At 36.0% G+C, this 24880-nt stretch overlaps 1 protein-coding gene across 5 annotated transcripts in view; it reads right to left on the bottom strand.

Moving 5' to 3' along the window:
• Positions 1 to 24880, bottom strand: part of PPP1R12A (protein phosphatase 1 regulatory subunit 12A) — a 166675-nt gene that overhangs the window by 105318 nt on the left and 36477 nt on the right. For all 5 annotated transcript variants that reach the window (XM_008004114.3, XM_008004116.3, XM_008004115.3 and 2 more), the window contains exon 2: positions 269 to 399. In XM_008004114.3, coding sequence (XP_008002305.1) covers positions 269 to 399 — 131 coding nt within the window. The remainder of the gene's footprint in view (positions 1 to 268; positions 400 to 24880) is intronic.

The following is a 24880-nucleotide window of genomic DNA, read 5'->3' on the forward strand; positions in this document are numbered from 1 at the left end:
CAAAAGAAAAAAGATGGAGACAGAGAATGTGTACAATTACTAATGTTAATACAAAGTACCAAAGGCCAAAGAGGGTGGGAAGACAGAAAGAAGATCTGATTCTGAGAATATATGGATTCCCAATAACCACTTATTTTCTTTCTTGGAAAGAATAATTTTCATGAATTCAAGTATTATAAGAGTTCACTCATTTATCTTTATCATTTCAATAAACACTCAGGTCTCTCAAACAGTATTAGAATAAAATTAAAACACAGAACTGGCTTACTCTGCAATATCAAGATATCCACAGGAAGCTGCTGCATGTAGTGGTATCCAGCCTTCATTATCAGGTTGATTAATATTTGCTCCATTTTCTACCAGAAACTTCACCATATCAACATTGTCATCAATGCAAGCCTAAAAACAAAACAGAAAGCAAGATTGGAAAAAATACGAATTAATCCTCCAAATAATATATCAATAGAATAAAATTCCTACTTTGTAGCTTTTATAATACAAATATTCTCTGTAAATAAATCTCCTGCTATCTTGACTATACTCCATCAAACACACCAATGACACTAAATTGTAAAAGTCCTTGCTTAGGTACACATACAACAGACTAGACTCTTTATGGCAACCCAATTCGGATAACAAGTACCTATTAAAATGAAGACATTATAATTAAGTACAATAATAGTCTCTACAGCAGTGGTTCCCAAAAATGTTGTCTGCTGGGGGAAAGGGGAGTAGATTCTTTTAGGGAGTTGATTAGGGCAAAACTATTTTCAAGATAAAACTAAGATGTCATTTCCCTTTTTTACTTTGTTGACATGTACACTTGATGGTATAAAAGTACCAGCTGTAAAACTGCATGTGCTTTCACAAATAATGGCAGTGGCCAAAAAAAAAAACCCAAAAAACAAAAAAACCCACCTCTATTAATAGTCACTGTATCGACCACTTGGTACTCATAATTAAAAAAAAAAAATTGCCAAGCACAGTGGCTCATGCCTGTAATCCCATCTACTTGGGAGGCTGAGGCAGGTGGATCGCTTGACCTTGAGTTCAAGGCTGCAATGAGCTATGATCACGCCACTGCACTCCAACCTGGGCTGCAATGAGCTATGATCACACCACCGCACTCCAACCCGGGCAACAGAGACCCTGTCTCCAAAAACAGTGGTGGTTGGGGGGCAGCAATTTTTACTCATACACGTCTTTGACAAAGCAGTACGTGTTAAACCTTGGCCCTTGTACACAGGTCTTTTTTATATTCTCTATGGGAAGTATATGTTAAAGCACCTCTTCCAAGTATGATGGTTGTCTTGATGAAAAGCACTTGTGAGATTGAGATGTAAGCTGATTTAGCCACTTTTCCATGCAACATTATGTCTACTTAAAATGACAAACTACAGTTAGTCTAACTTTGATTTTTGGGAGATCTTTTCTTGCAAATGAACAAAATGAGTCTGTCACTTCAAGAAAAGCAATTAACAGTATATTTGTTGCCAATAATAAACTCAAACTTTCAAGAAAAAATGAACTATTTTAATGAAAAAACGTTATTTGGTAACGTGGGTAAATCGCTGTTATTTCTAAATAAATAGTGTTTTAAATCCTCAGTTTTAAACTCTAAGACTGTAAATATTAATACATACAACCAAGAAAAAATGAATTAGTTACTTTAAAAATGTCATTTGGTAACAGGGGTAAATCATTGTTATTTTTAAATGAATCCCTGGTTTTAAACTGTTAGACTGTAAATATTCACCTACAGAAACAAAAGCTCATTGGAATCTTCAATAATTCTTAAGAGTATAAAGAAGTCCTAAAATAAAAAAATTTTGAGAACTACAGTCTTAAAGTAAATAAGGGAACTTTTATCAAATGCTTGCTTTGTGCCAGGCAGTATGAGAGGTGCTTTATCTATGATTTACATACATTATTCTCACAAAAACCCACTCCAAGGTACTCATTGTTCTCCACAACTGTTCCTAAAATCACTCTGTTCCAGCCACAATAGGGACCTTACTATTCCTTGACCAGGTGGTACCTCAGAGCCTTTGTTCTTGCAGTTCTCACTGTCAGGAATGCTCTGCCCCCAGATCTAAGCATGCTGATTCCTTTTCATCAAACAAATCTCAATTTAGATGTTTCTTCTTCAGGAAGGCCCTCCTGAACATCCTTTTAAAGTAATTCCTAGTACTCTATCACATTATCAATAATATCAATAGCCACAATTTTCTTATTTATATCTATCCTCTACCTCTACTAGAATCTAAACTCCATAATTTTCAGATTAGGGATATATCTGTATGTGAATGTAAGTACTTTATACCTGTCCTATGAGATAGGTTGTATTCATAAACATACTCCATTTACCATGGGGAGGCTTTCTGGAATTGGCACTATTCATAAACATCATCCTATTGTCTCTCCTGAGATGCAATCCCCATGTATTACCAGGACTTCTGCCCAAGAATGTAAAGTCTGTGCCATGTATTTGACTTGGGGGATTGGGAAGATGGGATGAAATCCACTCAAGGAGCCTTTAAAGTGAAAAGCTTTTTTCCCTCCTAATTCACACAAAGCCACTATCTGCCCAGAGGGCAAGTGGTCTTTTTTTTTCTAATTTGGGTAAAACTGAGTAAATGAACTAAATAGCTGCTATTTCCTATCTATGATAAACAACTAATACTAGGAGTATGGGGGCTGATGATTATCATCTCTGTACTCTAAAAGTGTCTCTAATAAACTGATCAGTAGACAAATTAATTTACACTGTCATCTTTGGTTTATTGTCAAAAGATCTTTGTTGGAAAACTCATGTGCTACCCATTTAAATGTATAAAAAGCCCAAGTTTATTAAGAATCCGGAAGGATATTTTAAGTAGCTGTTGAAAATAATAAAAATTGATGTGTCATTTAAAAAGTGGTTCTAACACATAGACCACTACTTTATCTACCCATCCCCTTAAAAGAGGCTTAAACACCAACACAGTACTTAACCACCAAAGGAAGTTCCTGTTTGTTTATATTTGGGGAAAAAAACTGTTTTCTAGGACTGAAAACACATCAACAACAACAAAAAAGGATATTAATGTCAGACTGTAACTAATGGAAAAAACAAAAGAGCTTCTTAAGTGCCACTTCAACCTAAGAAAGAGCAGTTTGGGGCTGGCTGATGAGATATAATGGATCAGCATTATACACAAGCAATGAATAAATAAGATATGATTGTATCCACATTTCATAAATTAAGTCTTTGCTTGACTCTCACCTTTTTGGTACTGCCTTACTTGGACAGCACACAAAATTACAACCCCTTCCCCACCATTTTATATCCTGAGTATCTACTTTATTTTTCTCCATACCATTTATTGCAACATACTATATATATTTTGCTTATTTATTTACCATCTGTTTACCCCACTCTCAGCATGAGAGTTTACTGACAGCAGGAATTCTGCTGCATCCTCAATACCATGAGTTCTTGGGCTCAATAAACAAATTAATGAATGTAGGAGGAAGCTAAGAATCAAAGAGATTAAGTAGCTTGAATAAGTCACACAGACAGGAAATGATAGGGCTGGGAATCTCACAGAGATGCTCAGGTTCCAGAAACTAAGATTTTCCCACACTTAACACACTGCTTTCCACAGATGTTCCTAGTTTATCAACACATTTCTCACCTGCAACAGGATATCACACAGTCTATGGGCTTACTAAGTATTACTTGTATAAATGAAATAAATTTTCCTTAACTACCACAGAAACAGAAGAAATGTTTCTAGCAGCATTTCCCTAAGGAAGAAAATGACAAAGTTTCTATCAAGAAAAGCACTATGCAGTATATCTAAAAAGTTTTAAAGCGGGAGGCTGAGGCAGGTGGATCATGAGGTCAGGAGATCAACACCATCCTGGGAAACATGGTGAAACCCTGTCTCTATTAAAAATACAAAAAATTAGCCAGGCATGCTGGCACACGCCTGTAGTCCCAGCTGCTCGGGAGACTGAGACAGAACTGCTTGACCCTGGGAGGCAGAGTTTGCAGTGAGCCGAGATTGCACCACTGTACTCCAGCCTGGGCGACAGAGCAAGACTCCATCTCAGAAAAAAAAAAAGTGTAAAAGCATTGAGAGGGAATCATAGCTTTTGGTTTTAGGTTCTAGTTCTGGCTGTGTTACAAATTTTGTGGCTGTGAACAAGTAATTTAATCTTTTTGGGCGTTGGTGTCTTCATATTTCAAGTAGAGGGAAGATGTGTGTGGGGGGGTATTTATCATAAAAATTCCCTAATATATTTAAAATTATTATGTGTCTATGATTCTTCCCTCTAGAACAAGTTATAAGCAAGCTTATGGCAGTTTTCCAAAGTGCCTAGAACATACCTTACAGATAACAGATGATAAAATACATAGGCAACATTGATACAGATATTGCTCAAGAAAAGAACTATTTTTCATAGGGCAGTGGTTAAAAGAAGGGTTTGAGAATCACAGCTATTTAATGACAAAGAAACATATTAAGTATATTGTATTAGAAAGTAGTTTACAGAATGCTGAGATAAGAGACTGACTTACTGTGACTCGCATAATCATTCACTTTCCTTGAGAAATCATACTGATTAAATTATTTCTCTTTTGAGACAGTCTTGCTCTGTCACCCAGGCTGCAGTAGCATGATCCACCGCAACCTCCGCCTCCTGGGTTCAACCGATCCTCTTGCATCAGCTTCCCGGGCAGCTGGAACTACATGGTGGCATGTGCCACCATGCCCGGCTAATTCTTGTATTTTTGGTAGAAATGGGGTTTCACCATGCTGGCCTGGCTGGTCTCAAACTCCTGACCTCAAGTGATCCACCACACCTGGCTGATACTGATGAAATTCTAATCACCTTTTTTTTCTCAACCTCTTTTTAAATCCCATAGGCTCCAAAACTGTATCCTGATTTTTATCCTCAGTATAAAAATATAAAACCCTACTTGATAATTACATGTAATACAAATATGATTGTTTTTCTAAAATGAAAAATATCAACAAGCAAATAAGAAATGATCTTTATAAAAGAATATGGGGAAATGCCCTCAATATATTAAGAGGGGTTTTTTTTTTTTTTCTTTTTAAGCCTACAACACTTGGTATTCCCAATAGTCTCCCATCCAAGTACTAACCAGATCCAACCCTGCTTAGCTTCCTAGATGAGATGAGATCAGGTGTTTTCAAGGTGGTACAGCAAATTTTTTTTAAAAAGGATGCAAATATGGATATAGAAAAGGATAAAAGAATATAGGAGAAAACACACGATGTATTTTTTTAATGCCTAATGTGATTTAAAGTTTTATATTAATCCATTCTCATGCTGCTAATAAAGACATACCACAGACTGAGTAACTTATAAAGGAAAGAGGTTTGACTCACAGTTCCACATAGCTGGGGTAGCCTCAGGAAACTTACCATCATGGTGGAAGGAGAAGCAAACACCTCCTTCTTCACATGGCGGCGGCAAGGAGAAGCGCCAAGCAAAAGGGGAAAAGTCCCTTATAAAACCATCAGATCTTGTGAGAACTCACTCACTATCATGAGAACAGCAGCATGGGGGTAACTGCTCCCATGATTCATTCAATTACCTCCCACTGGGTCCCTCCCACAGCACATGGGGATTATGGGAACTACAATTCAAGATGAGATTTGGGTTGGAACACAGTCAAAACATATCAACTTTACCAAAAAAAATCATACAAGACTAAAAGAATATATTCTGAAGGTTAAAAATAATGGTTGTGAGACCCACTTTTATTTTCTTCCTTAATTTTTCCTACGTTTTCAAAATGTCTACAATGAATAGACGGTGTTTCATTAAAAAAATTCAAGAAGTTATTTCTTAAATAAAAAGCATTAAATGGTAATGTGGAAAACCAACCAAGGCTGGGTGTGGCAGCTCACGCCTATAATCCCAACACTTTGGGAGGCAGGCGGATCACTTGAGGTCAGGAGTTCAAGACCAGCCTGGCCAACAAGGAAGAATTCCGTCTCTACTAAAAATACAAAAATTAGCCAGGCACAGTTGCACATGCTACTTGAGAGGCGGAAGCATGAGAATCGCTTGAACCTGGGAGGTGGAGGTTGCAGTGAGCCAAGATCACGGTACTGAGCTCCAAGCCTGAGCGACAGAGCAAGACTCTGTCTCCAAAAAAAAGAAAACAACCAAATTGCTGGTGGAAGTATGAAATTCACACAACCACTTCAGAAAACTATCTAATAGCATCTACTAAAGTTATGTGGAATGAATAAATATACAGGGTTGGGTGTATGTGTATGAAGGGAGATACTACTCACGTAACAGAATCCTATAAATTGATTTAAAAAAGAACATTGAACAAAAAGAACAAAATACTGTTATCTTCAACAACATGAAAGAAATTCATAAATACATAAATGAGTAAAGAAGGCAGGTACAAAAGGATACATACTGCAGGTTTCCAGATAAAATAAGATCTGGTGATAAGACTTAGAACCAGGGTTAAATCTGTGGGAGAATGACAGGAGGGACATACGGGGGCTTTCTGTACAGTTGGAAATGTCCCTATCTTTGTTGGGGTGATTTTTACATAGGGATATAGATATGTGAAATTTCACTGAATTGTATACTTAAGAGTTGTATACTTTACCAATGTAAACTATACCTCAAGTTAAAAAGTTAAAAAAAAAAAACAAAAAAACCAGGCTACCATTTGAGACTACTATGTATCACTTAAAATATGTATTCCTTTAACTTCTATGCCTTGCCTCCTCAAGCTCCACATATCAAATGCAATCCTCCTTTTAACTGATAACCTCTAAATACTCTGAAAACATTTTTTTCCCTAAGAATTCTAGCATATTCTCTTTTTACGGCTAAATATCACTAATTTCCTTTAGCTACTCTTCATATTATATATACTAAAAAGTACACATGCCAAGACCATAGTAAAAAGATCACATTAAAATATAGTTGGATAGTCCATAAATAACAATGATCACGTAAGGGCCATAATAGCAGTAGATAGAAAGTACTAAAATATCACTGAGGAGATAAAGAGATCTTTTTGTGACTAAGAGGGTCCATATGGGTCCCTACATATTTGAGCATAGTTTTGAAGATTACATAAAAGTTCAAGTACCAAATTAACTGGCAGGAACCTCACTGAGCAAAGACACTGCTGATTTTAAAAGTTATGGAATAAACAAACAGTATGTTCACTGGTGGTAGACAGTATTTGTAAGTTATAAAACAGGATAAGGCTAAGTGGTAAAAAATGTGAATACAATGCAAAGACTGTAGTTGTACTGCAGATTATTTTCAACCTCTTTTTACTTCAACACACGAACAGAATCTGCTACGTTCCCACCAGTAACAGTGGCTCAAGTAAGCAGTAGAAGAAAGTAGAAAAAAACACTTTAGAATTTCAAGATGATGCTTGAAAAAGCGATTTAGAGTTTTTAATAAGGGGGTGACATGATCAGATTAGTATTTCAGAAAGATCATAGAGGCAATAAGAGGAAAGAGCCTAAACAAGCACAGATATCGGCACACCTAGTTTCACTGTGCCTCGTGGGTATTGAATTTTTTTTGTTTGTTTACAATTTGAAGGTTTGTGGCAACCCGGTGTCAGGCAAGTGTATTGGTGCCACTTTTCTAAACACGTACTTACCTCATGTCTGTGTCACATTTTGGTAATTCTCACAATATTTTAAATTTTTCATTATTACTAGATCTGTTATGGTGATTTGTGATCAGTGATCTGTGATATTACTATTTCAATTGTTTTGGGGTGCCATGAACCATATTCATAGAAGATGGTGAACTTAATTGATAAATGTTATATATATATATATATATATGCTCTGACCACTCCACAAACCGGCAGTTCCCCATCTCTCTCCCTTTCCTGAGGTCTCCCTATTCCCTTAGAAATGACAATATTAAAATTAGACCAATGAATAACCCTACAATCACCTCTAAGTACTCAAGTGAAAGGAAGAGTCATGTGTCTCTCATGTTAAATCAAAAGCTAGAAATGATTAAGCTTGGTGAGAATGGTACATTGACAGCTGAGGTAGGCCAAAAGCTGGGCCTCTTGTGCCAAACAGCCAAGTTGTTAATGCAAAGGAAAAGTTATTGAAGGAAATTAAAAGTGCTACTCTAGTGAACACACAAATGGTAAGAAAGCAAAGCAGCCTTACTGCGGACATGGAGAAAGTTTTAGTGACCTGGATAGGTCAAACTAGCTGCAACATTCCCTTAAGCCAAAGCCTAATCCAGAGTAAGGCCTCAACTTTTTTCAATTCTATGAAGCCTAAGAGAGGTGAGGAAGCTGCAGAAGAAAAACGTCTGAAGCCAACAGAAGTCAATTCATGAGGTTTAAGGTAAGAAGCAATCTCCATATTATACAAGTGCAAGGTGAAGCAGTAAGTGCTGATGGAGAAGCTGCATCTGGAAGATGCAGCTAAAATCACTGATGAAGGTGGCTACAAATAAAAAATAAGAGTTTCACTGTAGACAAAGCAGCCTTCTACTGGAAGAAGATGACATGTAGCACTTTTATACCTTGAGAGGAGAAATCAATGCCTGGCTTCAAAGTTTCCACGTACAGGCTGAATCTCTTTTCAGGGGCTAATGCAGCTGGTGACCTTAAGTTTGAAGCCAGTGCTCATTACCCATTCGAAAAATCCTAGGTCCCTTAAGAATTACACTAAATCTACTCTACCAGTGCTCTATAAATGGAACAACAAAGCCTCGATGGCAGCACATCTGTTTACAGCATGTGTTTACAGCACATTGTTTACAGCATGGTTTACTAAATATTTTAAGCCCACTATTAAGACCTATTACTCAGAAAAAAAAGATTCCTTTCAAAATATTACTGCTCACAACAATGAACCTGGTCATCCAAGGGGTCTGATGGGAGATGTACCGGATTAATGTTGTTTTCATGCCTGCTAACAAAACATCCATTCCGCAGCTCAAGGAGTAATTTCGACTTTTATGTCTTATTTAAAAAATACATTTTGTAATGCTATAGTTGCCACAGATAGTGATTCCTCTGATGGATCTGGGCAAAGTAAATTGAAAGCCTTTTGGAAAGAATTCACTATTCTACATGCTATTAAGAACATTGGTGATTCACGGAAGGAGGTCAAAATATCAACATTAATGGGAGTTCGAAAGTTGATTCCCACCCTCATGGATGACTTTGAAGGATTCAAGACTTCAGTGAAGGAAGTAACTGCAGATGTGGTATAAATGGCAAGAGAACAAGAATTAGAAGTGGAGCCTGAGGATGTGACTGAATTGCTGCAATCTCATGATAAAGCTTGAATAGATAAGGAGTTATTCTCTTCAACAAACAAAGCAAGTGGTTTCTTGAGAGATAATCTACTCCTGGTGAAGACACTGTGAACACTATTGAAATAGCAATAAAAGGTTTACAAAATGACATAAACTTGGTTGATACAGTGGCAAGGTTTGAGAGGATCGACTCCAATTCTGAAAGAAGTTTTACTGGGGGTAAAATGCTATCAAACAGCATCACATACTACAGAGAAATCTTTCATGAGAGGAAGAGTCAGTTGATGAGGCAAACTTACCTTATTTTATGAAACTGTCACAGCCACTCCAACCTTCAGCAACCACCACCCTGATTAATCAGCAGCCAACATCAAGTCAAGACCCTCCACCAGGCCGGGCGCAGTGGCTCACGCCTGAAATCCTAGCACTTTGGGAGGCTGAGGCGGGCAGATCACGAGATCAGGAGTTCGGGACCAGCCTGACCAACATAATGAAACCCCGTTTCTACTAAAAATACAAAAATTAGTTGGGTGTGATGGCGTGCGCCTGTAATCCCAGCTACTCAGGAGGCAGAGGCATGAGAATTGCTTGAATCTGGGAGGCAGAGTTTACACTGCGCGGAGATCGTGCCACTGCATTCCAGCCTCAAGTGACAGATCAAGACTCCGTCAAAAACAAACAAAACCACCTTCCACCAGCAAAAAGACTATGACTGGCTGAAGGCTCACATAATCACCAGCATTTTTTTTTTTTTAGCAATAAAGCATTTTTAAATTAAGGTATGTACTACAGCATTACGATTTTGCAAGATATAATGCTACACTACATTTAATAGACTACGGTATAGCGTAAACACAACTTTCATATGCGCTGAGAAACCAAAAAAATCTGTGTGACTCACTTTTTTGTGGTAGTCTGGAACCCAACCCACAATATCTCCAAGGTATGCCTGTACTCATATGAAACTGAGGAAGCTTAGGAGAAAATGAGAAAGGTTTAATGAAAGATATGAAGAGTTAAGATGCAGGAAGAAGTCATTCATGAAGACAACCACCACAGATTCAAGGAACAGACTGGGAAAAGAAAGATGACAATTTTGTTTGTTTTGGACACGCTGAATTTATAGGTGTCCGTATACGTATCTAACCATACAGATCTGGAGCTGTGAAAATAAATGCGGGAGGAAAATGTCAATTTGGGAATTATCTGCATTGAGGTAATAAAACAATGGGACTTGAAATCATTCAGGGAAAAAGTGTAGAGAAGTGATTTTGAAAACAGGAAAGGGTTAAGATTAAATTATGATTAGGACATTCTGCTTGGAAAACAGACATTTGTGATACCTTAGTCAGTAAACAGCTAAAAATAAAAAGTTCAAGACACCATTTAGTACAGAAGACAAATACAAAAATAGATGATTAAGACAATTACAGACATGTCCACTGGTTTTTATGAGAGCTGAGAAAAGAGAACTAAGAAAGAATGGCGGTTGTCAGGGAATATTTCCTGGAGGTGACTCATATACTTGAGTTTAGTGTAAGAACAAGTGAAAAACAGGTCTGGTATATAAAGACGCAAAGCCAAATACCGTGAGGTAAACAAGATCCAGAAGAGGGTCTTATCTGCCATCTTTTGCGTAATCCTTTGACACTGAAGATAAAAGACTTTCATGACAAATCATGAATTTTTAAAGTTTCTCCATTTGAAGAAGGTGATTACACTGGCTCTTTGAAAGACATTAACGCATAGAAATAGCTATTCTCCAATAAATGAAACACTGCTAATTTTGATTTTAAATGTATATACTTATATGTCGACATAAGAAACACCAACAAAATACCAATACCAAAAGCAATTAATATTAAATCTGCTTGTTCTTTTGTTTATATGATTTTGAAATATTTTAATATAAATGCAATGCTAAAAGCACTGCCACAAAATATACATCATACATCAATCTCAAGTTAGTGGTGTAAATTGTTCAAACTGTTGTCCAAAACATTTACAAAGTCCATACAAGAAACTGGCAAAGCATGCCCATAAAAATATTGTTGTCAAGAGAATCAAAAGCTAACACATGTAGCACATTAAGAAACACATGACTTGCTGACTTAAATTTCTGACTAAATTTGGTCAGTTTATTGAACCATATAAGGAAAGAAGCAGAACGGCTCAAATACACTTTCAAAATCTTATCTGACATGGTTTACCTTCAAGTTTTTCTTGAACGTACATGCAAAAGAATTAGCAATAATAAATGGCTGTATAAAGACACTTCTGTCATTTAATTCTAGGTACAGGCAGCTTTGTCAACCTGAGTTGTAAACTAATTCAAGTACATAAAACTTTCATTTTTATTGTTCCACACGTGTTCATAAGGAAAACACTGAGAAGCCTGTTAACAAAGAGTTAACAAGGTGTTTATACAATGCTCAAAGCAGACAGAGTCCATGACTTAAAGACAGATCTTGAGACATGTGTAGCTTGAAAAAACATTAAATTTCATTCCTAAAATAGATCAAGACAAGTATGTTTAAGCAAACATAATTAAATTGAGTAAACTTGCCATCACAAAACAAGTAGCATTTGAAATAAATTCTAACATTGTTATATTCTTCTTCTTGAAAGTATTTTTGTTAAAAGTACAAACTCTAGAGCCAGACTGTCTGGAATTAATCAAGTTCTGCCATTTACTGGTTGGGTGTTCTTGGGTAAACTCCCTAACTTGTGCGTAACAGTCTCCTCCTGAAAATGAGGATAATAATAGAACCCGCTACCTCAAAAGTTTACTATGAGAAACATATGAATATATACAGCGCACAAAGTAGTACCCGTCAAAAAGTTAACCACTATTGTTTACATAAATAGTCCATGCTAATTCTTCCCCATTTCAATTATTTTCTCCTTTTTTATATTACTATTCTAGAATGCATTTTCATCCCACTATAAATTATGAAACAATTAAATGGCAAAGAATTGTCAAATATTACTTTTAGTGCCACTTTTGGTAAAAGTCCCACTTGCCAAAAGTTTCTAAGAGGATAGTTAAGTTTTAAAAGATGCTCTAAGAAAATCTTAGGGATTACAAACATCCTTCAAACAAACTTTATGCAAACTCATTCATATGATTCAGAAGAGCAAAGCAAAAGAAAAGAGTTCTATAAATGTAATTATAACAATTTAGGTGAAAATGAAATTATGGTAAATTGCCCGAAATGCTTGCAAATTTGTGCCTAATCATTAGCAACAGCTAATTATTGATAGGTAATAGGCAAATTAGTTTGAATTACTTTGAATACGGAAGTTCTCTTGGTCAATTTCTTCACAGAAACAATTTCCTTTTTTTGTTTGTTTTTTGTTAGACATAGTGTCTCACTATGTTGCCCAGGCTGGTCTAGAACTCCTGGCCTCAAGCAATCCTCTTGCTTCGGCCTCCCAAAGTGCTGGCATTACAGGTGTGAGCCACCACATTCAGCCAAACAGAAACAATTCTTTATGACTCTTAGGACAAACTCAACTAGTACAAGCAGAAATCTGTGTATATACTAGAAAATGTTTCATGCCCCAAGCATTCAGGGCTACATAAATGTCAATATGTTTAAAGAGGAACTGAATTGGATACTGTCCAAGCAATGTTTTTGTTCTATTTTCTAGAAAAATGAAGCAGGACATTTCAAAGAAGGAATTATGGATGTGGTTTACATAAGAAAGACAAAGAAAAACTCCAAGCAGTACTCCTATACTAAATAATAATAATTAAAAAAAACCCTAGCTCTTGCATTAAAATACTGGCAAATGAAAAATCAAATACAATTTTAGGAGGCCATCTATATTTAGTTATGAAAACAAAGAGTCCAGCATTGCATTTAAATTGACCTTAACCTCTCTACTGTCTCAGGTGTGAAAATCTAGATGTAAAAACAGAAATCTGTACACTAATAAGTTAAATATTCAAATGAGAGTCAAATGACAAGATGACTGGAACAAGAAATCCAAAACATACACAATGGCTATACCATACAGAACTCTTCATTTGGACAAACAAAAGTTGAGGCTTATGTATAGTATCCTAGAGTAATTATAAAAGAACAATGTCTGACGAGACAATATATATTTGTTGACTGAATGAACTAGACATAGCAAATACAGGATATAAAAAAATCTGACAAAAACAATTCAAGACAAAAAACCCACAAAAATTTCTAAAGAAAAAGTAATTTAATTACCGTATAAACATTCATTCAACAAATACTATATATTGGAATGAGAATGCCAAAAACTAGAAACCATAAATATCCAAAGATTAAAATATGCTCTTTATCTATTCTTGTTACATAGCTCTGTTATTTCCTTTACTGATAAAAATCTATAAAGTAGTACATTGAACCTAGATTTTCAGAAGCCAATACTTTTATTTGGGGACTTAGTAAGGGAACAGCATTTCTTCCGAAGTTTAGTCATTACAGATACAAAATAAATTGAACTTCAGGGTCATTCCTTCATCAATAATTTTTACTGATTGCCTACCACATATAACATAATGCAGTGAGTCATTCATTTTGGTAGATACAAAGACCAACACTAGAGGGCATATTTTCCTTGCTTCCTTTGTGCACAATGCCCAGCATACAGCAAATACATAATACATATGTAGTGAATCAAAATACTAACTTCTTAAATGAGTAGGCATTTATGACCTACTGTGTGTATGTATACATAAAACTGTAATAAGTACCGTGTAAGATATGTTGACTTTATTAGTATTTTATGTATTTCCAGTCTTCTCCTGGCTAGATTATAGTTCCTTAAGATGGAAACTGCCTTACACATTCCATAATTCCTTACAGTGCTATTTCAATAAATTTTTGTTGATGAGCTAAAATGTACAATCTTGTCCACAGGATGCCCAACTAGGAAAAAAAGATAAGCAAGTAAGTAGAAAAATGCTATGAAATTTAACAGTGATAGAGTAAAATAAAGGAAAACTCAATATGTGAATGGAAATAAGTTAAAGAAAACTTTTTGGAGAAAATAAATGTTACGCAGGTCTCATTACTGTCTGAGCTCTGGAGATAAGGTGGAAGGCAGATACAGAGAAAGGTTTCCTTGCTGAATTCTATCGTTTATCAGATGTGGTTCACAAACTGAGCTAGAGGGGTTTAATCAATAAATACACTCAATAAATATACTAATGCAAAAATTTTAGTTTCAGGGAAACAAAAGCTTCTACTTACTATTTACTTAAAAAACAAGTTACAGAAGAATACTCATAATATGATACAATTCTTGCTGTTGAAATGTCTAATGAAAAGTCTGGAAGAATATACACCAAAGCATTAATTAACACTTTAATTTAACACTTTAAGCCTTAAAGTTACTGAGTTATTTCCCAAAAACATCTCTATAGTAAGGACATAAAATTGGTGCTGTCTTCCAAAACAAAACATTAACACAGTTAATACACAGTTGTTAACTGTTTCTGGATGAATCAGTGTTCAGCAAAACAAGTCGGCCATAAAGAGAAGAGATTAATAATTCAACAATTATTTACTGAGTGTCCGCTATGGCCAGACACTATGCTGGCTGGTAGGAATACAATGGTTAAGTATACAGACCAGATATCTGAATTCATACAGCTTAAAATCCAGTAGCAAGACACGTAACTAAACACACAACAACAAAAAAAAGATATGACAAACGCTACGAATTTAACTAAAGTACTTAACCAATATTTAGGGGAGAGGAGAAATCAAAATCTCTGAAGGTGGTGCCCAGAAATTTCCTCTTTAAAGAAGGTGCCCATCTAACTTGTAAAATACATTAGGTTGCGAACTACTGATACCCACAGTAACCAAAACTAGAGGAATAAATAACATGGCACAAGCAGCATACATAAAATGTGATCAGAGAAGCTATGTCAGAACCCAGAGGGCATGAGTATTTAACAAAGGGGAAACAACAGAGGGTTGAGAAGCAGTAGCTTGAAAAGGCAGGAGGGAAAGAAAGAAAGTAAATGTAGTTACATAGAAGCAAGGGGAAAATGGAAAATAGAATTATAAGCAGTTAAGTACTTCCTAGTAAAAATGGCAGAGTGAAGCCACATTTTACAGAATCTATCTCCTAAATAAACACTAACCCTTACTTACATAACACTTTGATATGTGCCAGGGAACGGTTCCAGGTAGTTTACATATACTAATTCATTTAATCTTCACAACAACCCAGTATGTAAGAACTATTACGACCATTTAACAGATGATAACTGGCAAAATTCAGGTTTTAATCCAGCAGTCTGGTTTCAGCATCTGTGCCCCTAACCAATAGGCTACACACGACTAAACAGCAGCAGCAAAAGGTAAAATAACACCCCAAAACAATTTGGTCCTATCTATCAAAATTTCAAATGCACATATTCCTTGACATTGCAATTTCATTCTAGGAATTTATTCTGTAGATACAATCACACATGTGCAAAATGACATGTACAGAATTATTTGCTAAGTTCTGGTAAGCGTAAAACTGGAAAGAATTTAAATGTCCATCAATAAAGAACTAGTTTATGGACTAACATGAAACACATTCCTGGATATTTTGCAAAGTGAAAAGAACAAAAGTAAAACATGAGTCGTCTCTGATCATAGTGTTATATTTTGTGTGTGTATTTGTTCACATATTAAAAAGATGCAGAATAAACACTATGGCAACTGTGATAGAACATGTCCAGTTCAACCGAAGGCCCTATAAGATAGTAGGAAATAGAGCCCTAGTAAATGAATGTCACAGCAAGGAATGGCCTACATCGTAATATGTAGAAGAGGAAGCTGATGGGCTCTCCCTTTGCTTCTTTCTCCACCAGCCTAGTGATAGAAAAGACAACAAAATCCCGGCTCTAAGCTGCACTGGGTTCCTCATGCCAAGCGAGCCACAATGACCACCAACACATGAGGTAGGGAGACACTGACTAGGAAACAGTATCTCCCACATACCTGTATCTTTATCTGGTTTACAACATTTGTACTGTTTGCTTGCTATTTTGATACAATTCTGTACTGGGCCTAAACTTTTCTTGCCAATCCTTAAATACAAATCAGCCCTCTGTAGTCTAACCTAATTCAGCAACTATGAACAACACATACTACAGGAAGAAAAAATAAAAAAGAAATGGGGGCTGGGGGTTAATGTGTCTTGGTCTGTTTGTGCTGCTATTATTTTTAAAATATCATAAACTGGGTGACTTATAAGCAGCAAACATTTATTTCATAATTTTAGAGTCAGAAGTCCAAGATCAAGGCACTGGCAGATTTCATGTCCAGTGAAGGTCTGCTTGCTGACTCATACATGTATACTCACGTGGTGGAAGGGCAAGCAGCTCCCTTGGGCCTCTTTTATAAGAGCACTAATTTCAATTTAAAAGAGTTCTGCCCTCATGACCTAACCATCTCCCAAAGGTCCCATCTTCTAATACCATCACCTTGGGGTAAGGATTCCAAGATATGAATTTTTAGGCATGACAGAAATATTCAGATCATAGCAGTGTATCAGCATGTAAAACTTCAGATAGAGACAGCAGTGTGAAAGAGGACATAACTTGACAAACCAAAGGAAATGCCCTACGTTTTGAGGCTGCTTAACAACACTGAAAAAATAAGAGATCACAAGTGGATGATAAATCTTATTTAACAAGAAAATCCAGTCAAAAGAACAAAATAAACTCAGAATTCAAAACAGGATGGTTGAAAAACTCATACAAAGTAAATTAGACAGGATTTAAATATCATACATTCTAATAAGGTAGAAATAGTAACATGGCTAACAAAATGAGATGAAGACTAAAACGGATGAGTGCTGACTTCCTCATCTTCCCCACTAAGCAACCAATTCAGTATGTCTAAAATTGAAATGTAGTTAAAAATTATCCTACACAAAAATATCCACTGAAATGTTTTCAGACCTATCTTCTAAATCTTAAAGAAATCTTTAAGAAAATACTCTCTCTAGTTGTAAAGAAAAATTTATCTAAAATTTAATCATTACTTTGGTCTTTTAACATTTTTTAATTAAAATAAGCATATGTAATATGCATCCTTTTTAACAAAAGTATATCAAAGGATTTGTATAAAGAGATTCTGAAAAGATGCTTTCTAATTAAATTATGGTTAGTTATGGACAATCAACATTCATTGAACAACTTACTTTTTAGCATAAAGAACGGAGGCCTAGCTCAAAACTTTTTTAAAAGAGAGCCAAACCTTGCCTGCAATAAACTCACAGGCCATCAGACATAAGCAAACACATAAATTTCTAATATTAACTCTCTAATCTCAAATTCTCCTTACTCCAGTATACACGGATAACTTCGGGAACCTCAAGAATACACACACACACACACACACACACACACTCTCTCTCTCTCTCTCTCTCTCTCTCTCTGAGAAAAAGGGGAAAGGTCTTGGAAGAGAAGGGAAATTTTTCTTGACATGCCATGACATGGAAAGAAAAAAAAAGTTGGAGGGCAGGGGGGGAACTACATTCCTGAATCCTTTTCAGAAAGGAAAGAGCAAAGATATGTCTAAGACAGACTGAGAACCTAGTAATTGTTCAGCTTTATTCAGATATGTTTTTAAAAAAATAAAAAATGAAGTTAAGAATATATAATTCTGGGTCCTGGGGATGATGAAGGATTGAAAAATGTTATTTGATTATCTTAACTAAGTAATATTTTCCATTTTAGACAACCAAGTTACTCTGCATTTCTAGGACCACTGATGAGGGGAGTTGAGGAAACAGGAGTTAATACTTCAAAGTCACAAAACAAGAGGGGCACTGAACATTTAGATGGAGGGCAGTGGGGAAAGAAGCAAAGATAAAATTGATTCAAGTATCTTGTTGAATAGTGAGAAAGGGAGATAACAAGCAGCTCTTAACAAGGCATAATAGGAACCAACTGCTAAGTACATAGCAATATACACTGAAGAACGCAAAATACCACAAATATTACATTACTTTAGTTTGCTTATAGTAGGTAGCCTCTAAGGTAGCAATGATCACTAACTACTTCATGGTAGTGACACACTTGTGTAACTGCTTCCCCTAGACTGGGTGACTTGTTTCTTACAAACTTAATGAGACAGAAGTAATAAGATGTCACTTCTGAGATTAGGTCATAAAAACACCATGGCTTCCATCCTGGCATGCACCCTCCTCTCTTGCTCTCTCCTGGATCACCCACAACCTGGGATAAGCCAAATGCCGTGCTGGAAGGCAGCCGTGTTGAGGACACATGTGGCAAGGAAGCAAGGCCTGCCAATAACATAAGTGAACTTGGAAGCAGATCCCTACCCTACCCTACCCAAGCCTTTAGATGAGATGGCAGTCCCAGCCAATAGCTTCAGGAAAATCTCATGAGAAACCTTTAGTCAGAAGCACCCAGCTAAGTCATATCCATTCCTGAGCCACAGAAAGTGTGAGCTAATGTTTGGTATTTTAAGTTTGGGGGTAATCTATTATACAGTGATAACTAACGGCCACACTGTTGGATTCTGATGAATGTATATTCATACCAGTCTTCACTGCTTAAGCTTACATGTGTCAAAACATTATGTTCCCTTCTGCAACTTATAATATCTGTCTTTTCTCCTGAATTTTCACCCTTCTTAAATGTCATCAAGAGTTACGTAGACTTAGTCCTATCTCTCCACTTCCACAGACTCAAAGCTCTAATAACACTAGACTACCTTCCACTTCTTAAACATGCCCAAACAATCTGAAATTATAACTTGAGAACCAATAAATAATAATTGTCTGATGTGGCAGTACTCATGATTAACAAGTAAAAACAGTACAAAACAACAGTCTAACCAGAGTTATTCTAATAAATAATAAAAATTATGATTCCTTTAATATTTACTTTTGAGGAGACAGGGCAAATAGCAATAATTTTTTAAAAAAAGAAATGTCAGCTTTTATACATTTGCATTGAGGGAAAGAATATATAAATTTTCTATTGCATAATTCATTCAATCGTTTTCTTCGATGCTAGTACTTTTACATTTAAAGATAAAGTTTTAACACCCCTTCGAAGCAGATCACTATCCTGCCAAAAGGGGAAGTAATAGGGCAGAAATAAGAACACCTCAATTTTCAATCTGCCTCCTGAAACAACTGTCAGTATGGAGCCCTTATGAGAGTAAAGTTATTTTAAAAAAAAATTATCACAGTATTTCCCAAACTGTTTCCATGAAACTACTGAACTGAAAATGTTAATAAATGCTCTTTGAGGTCAGGCGCGATGGCTCACCTCTATAATCCCAGTACTTTGGAAGGCCAAAGTGGGCGGATCACTTGAGGTCAAGAGTTCAAGACCAGTCTGGCCAACATGGTGAAACTCCATCTCTACTACAAATACAAAAATTAGCTGGGGATGGTGGCGAACACCTGTAATCCCAGCTATTCAGGAGGCTGAGGCAGGAGAACGGCATGAACCCAGGAGGTGGAGGTTGCCATGAGCTGAGATTGCGCCATTGTATTCCCAGCCTGGGCGACAAGAGCAAGACTCTGTCTCAAAAAAAAAAAAAAAAAAAAAAGGAATTAATTACAGTAGTTTAGGACTTTATAACTTCACTGGAGGAAGACAAAGGGTGCCCTGAGTAACGGATGACACATTGTTAGACTCTACAGATTTCTCCTCAATTTAGTCTTCTTTTACACCTTAAGCCTTTAAATTTCTAATGTCTTCTCCAGCCTATGTTAATGTAGCTAAGGTTAAATAACTCCCTCCCACCATTTTCTGTGATATTATGAACATAACTGTCCTAACATACTTTAAAAATTGTATAATTATCTACTTGTATGTACTATTTTTACATTCATCCCTTTTCTCCCCCTTCTGCCTCCACTACACTATGGGCTCTCAAAAGCAAGAACGCATCTTAGTTGTTACTATATGTACAGTATCTAGAACACACTAGACAGTAATCAAAAGCTGAAGGAAAGAAACCTACAAGTATGATTGAGCTTCATTAGTAGGACTAGGAAATAGTTTGCCAATACTTTGTCGCCTGTAAATCACTGTTCAGAGAAATGTTTCTGTATCATAGCTGACTTACTACAGGAGAATAGATACATTGTAAAAACCTTTTCCAATTTTCTGTTGTTAAACGGGTAAATAACACTTTCCTTTTTCCTACATGAAAAATGTGTAATTGATACTAAAAATTTTCTACAAACCATTAAACCATCTTGCAGTTAAATGTGTAAGTAAGTGATACTCATGACCACTCAGAAAAATCATATTCTTCAAGGCAAAAAGATAACCGTACTTAGAGCTAAATAAAAACATACCAGAGTAGAAATAAGTTATCCTAGCATCCCTTTGTCACTTATCATCGCTGCTCCTCAATGTTCGCATCATTATCACCTGTGACCTCTATTCAGGTAGCAGGAGTTCTATGGCAGGAAGATTCCAAAGAAGTAATAATTTTGCTTTCACCTTCCCTAGTATATGCCATCAATCAAACCTACACTTCCTCGTTACACCATATGACGATCTAACCCCTCTCCACCCTTATAGTGACATAAAATAATGAGAGACTGCTTTTAAGTTTCCTTTAAGAAATTACATAACCAATAGCATATAATGTTCTGTTAAAATAACATTAGCACTGTACCATAAAACTACTGCCACAAAAGGAATTCCTCCCTCTAGGAAGACACACTACCAATGCACAGAAGGTTCTTAGTAATTTAACTGCTGTGGTAATAAAGATAGGCAAAAAGACAGAACTGAAGCCAAGAGTAAAAGCCAGCTAGTTGATTTTTTTCTTTTCTTTGTTTTTTGGAGTGGTGCCTTGCATTTCACTGGAAACCTAAAAACTAAGTCTTGACCATATAAGGCTTTGGGATTCCCATGGATGGAAAGATCAAGGAAAATGTCAAATCTAATAATCTTAAGATACATGCAGACAGGTATCCTCCGAGGATTCATATTTTTAAATTCTAGTTTCACTTAAACATAGATCCGAAAAATGTTCCTATAAAATATTATCAAATTCACAAAAAGGAGTACATATAAATCGTTGATACTGCCTTTAAAAAGAAGTCTTTTAATGGAAATCTTCCTAAAATCTATCACACACTCCTTTGTCATTTTAAACAAATACAAAAATATGATTTAACTTTTTTCTATTAACTCATTATTGCATCAGTTATTACACTCTCCTGTTACACAACAATGTCCTTATAGCCAATAGTTTATGTAGCTAAAATACCTAATACGCTTTTTGGGAATTATGTTTGCTTTTAACAGGTTGTCTGTCTTTCATTTTGCTTTCAGCTGTCTCCTCTTAAAACTATCTGACAACCTTTTATCTTCCATACTAATTTGCAACTTTTAATTTGCCAAAAAAATTTTTAAAGAGCCTAAAATAAGAGTACAAAAAAATCATGTGAGAACTTCTCCTTAGTAAAATAAAAGTCCTTATGCTTACGTGTGTGGATTCCGCAACCTGTGTGTCAGTTCTATGAGTAATGATTATTTCCCAGATATTTTTAAGTCATAAAGTTTCCAATATGGGGGCGAAAGTTTATTAGAGAAATTATGCCCTGTAAAATGTAGAGGGCTAGCCTATAAGCAAGTAATGTCAAAACTGACTACTGCTGAAAAAAAGAAAGCTAATATTATTGGCAATGTTTTCTTCACATGGAGATAATTAAAAAGAGCAATCACATGAAGCAACTCCTGCAGATAATTTCAGGGCTCCTGGAACAAAAACAGAAAAACAAAAAAACAAAAAACAGGAGCAACTCTAAGAAAATGTAGAAAGATTATATGCTAATACTTTATCTTTGCATTATTTACATTTTATTTACAACTCTGACTGCTCATGACTTCAAAATTAAAATAAACTAGTAAACCACTGTACGATGTAATTTTTAAGTACTATAGAACCAAAAAAGGGGAAGGAAATAGAAGCAGCTCAGCTTACAAAACTTAGCAATGTATAAAGCTCAATGGAATAGTTATGTCTGATCCAAATGGAACACTATTTTCTGATACAGCTATTTCATGTTAAGAGAACAGACTGTATACATAAGACATAAAGGTACACCCCAAACCTCTATTTTGTTACAGTAATAAACTTCCTCTTCCAGAAAACCAGTTTGACTTCAACGCCCTTCACCAGAACTGCTACACTGTTCAGATTTTGTCAACAATTACTATCATCTGTAAGGTACTATACGCTGGGAATACAAAAAAATCAATCATGACTAATACAGATCCCTTATGTTAAATATATGATTTTAACAGACTCAATGTGAAAACAAAATAATACAGTAAATGCTGTATTTTGTAGGAGCTCAGAGATTAGGGAGGAGTCTAAGTAGGAAAAAGGTTTCTAGGAGAAACCTGATCTATGTCGTTAAGGATAAAGAAATGGTGAAGGTTAAAACAATTTTTTTTTAAAGAGTAGTAGTATATCAAATACAGAGCATTTAATATTGCTGAAGGGTCATAAAGTACTAGAAAGAATTGTAGGTGATTAGAGAGAATTAAGGAGAGATAAGAAAGAGGGGTTGTGACTGGCCTTATAAACCATGCTAGGAGGACCGAAATGTATTCTGGTACAACAGAATTTTTCAAATATGAGTAACATAAGACTTTTCCAAAATGAAAAAAAATTCCCAGACATCCCTAATATTGACTAGAATTATTTTTGTTACAAAGTTATTTAAATAGCTAATAACATAAACCTAGACCTTTATATATGTTTCAGTGCACATCTAAACCAAAATAAATTTTATTTATTTATTTTTTATTTTTGAGACAGGGTCTCACTTTCGTCACCCAGGCTGGAGTGCAGTGGCTTGAACATAGCTCACTGCAGCCTCAACTTCCCGGGCTCAGGTGATTCTTCCGCCTCAGCCTCCCAAGCATCTGCGACCACAGACGTGCCACCTTGCCCTGTTGAGTTTTGTATTTTTTTGTAGAGACAGGTGTTCACCACATTGCCCAGGCTGGTCTCAAACTCCTGGACTTAAGCGATGCTCCCGTCTCAGCCCTCCAAAGTGCTGAGATTAAGGCATAAGCCACTGAGGCCAGCCCAAAATAAATTTATACATTTTCCTGCCATTTTCTCTTTAGTTCGTAAAGGGGTGAGTGATGCCATTTCACTGGGAACTGGCTCCCACTTATTGCAAAGATGATTTAAATCCATCTTGATCTTTCCTCGTTTGCCTATGACAATAAACCTATTCTATTTGGCACCAACTCACAGGATAAATGCAACTGTATGCAACTGAAATTAAGAAGTAGTATATCAATTCTAAAATAGCAATTCATCTTGTTCATCTATCTAGCTATCCATGCTCATATAGTTTAGATTACCCACATAGCAAAAATTCAAAAATTAAAACATTCTTGTTGAGGTAGAGATTAAGAAAAGAAGTTTCAAGAAGGCTTCCTAAAGACTTCCCAAGAACGATCCAGCAACCCCATTGCTGGGTCTATACCCCAAAGAAAACAAATTGTTCTATCAAAAAGACACACGTACTTGCATGTCTATTGCTGCACTATGCACAACTGCAAAGACATGGAATCAACCTAGGTACCCGTTAATGATGGACTGGGTAAAGAAAATGTGGTATTAAACATACACACCATGGAATTCCAGAGAGCCATAAAAAAATAACGAAATCATGTCTTCTGCAGTAACATGGATGCAGGATGCTGGTGAAGGCCATTATCCTAATTGAATTAAACAGGAACAGAAAACCAAATACCATAAGTTCTAAATTATAAGTGTGACCTAAATATTGGGTACTGTATTCATAGACATAGGATGGCAACAATAGACAGTGGGGAGTCAAGGAGGGAACAAGGGAGAGTGGGAAGAATTGAAAAACGGTTGGGTACTTTGCTCAGTACCTGGGTAATAGATACATCACATAATATACCCAGGTAACAAACCTGCACGTGTACCCTCTAAATCTAAAATAAAAGCTGAAAAAGAGAAAAAAGAAAATCAGGTTACCAAAAAGTAAAACAAAGCAAAAGAGAAAAAACAACAAGCCTCCTAAGTTCTAGGTTTATGTGATCAAGTGGAGGATGATGCCAATACTTCCAAATGTTTCACTGTGAAGACCTCAGAACTCTGAAATTCAGCAGAGAAGAACATGGTAACATATCCTGCATCTCCTCCACCCTTTTTAAACTGAATCTTCTTTTGTCCTCACTGTGAATTCTTGATTCTTGACTCATTCCAACTCTTCCAGTCCACCACCATTCACAGGCTTTACTTGCCTCCTCTCTACTTCAACTACACATTCACTGCACCTCAGGATTCTTGGTAACCCTTGCCAATCTCTAGGACTGAATAACACCATTAATTTGCTCTCTGTTCTCCCACACAGATGCTGTCAAACAATGCTAGGAGAATTTAGAAACTATGTGGATTTGGTCCTCAATGAATTCACACTAAACTCAATGTAATACTCTACTAGCAGGTATTTTTAAAATGTCTACTGCCAGAATTCCTAACACATTCTATTTATCATCTCAAATCTCTGA

The sequence above is a fragment of the Chlorocebus sabaeus genome, chromosome 11 (genome assembly GCF_047675955.1).
Source record: "Chlorocebus sabaeus isolate Y175 chromosome 11, mChlSab1.0.hap1, whole genome shotgun sequence".
Taxonomy (NCBI): domain Eukaryota; kingdom Metazoa; phylum Chordata; class Mammalia; order Primates; family Cercopithecidae; genus Chlorocebus; species Chlorocebus sabaeus.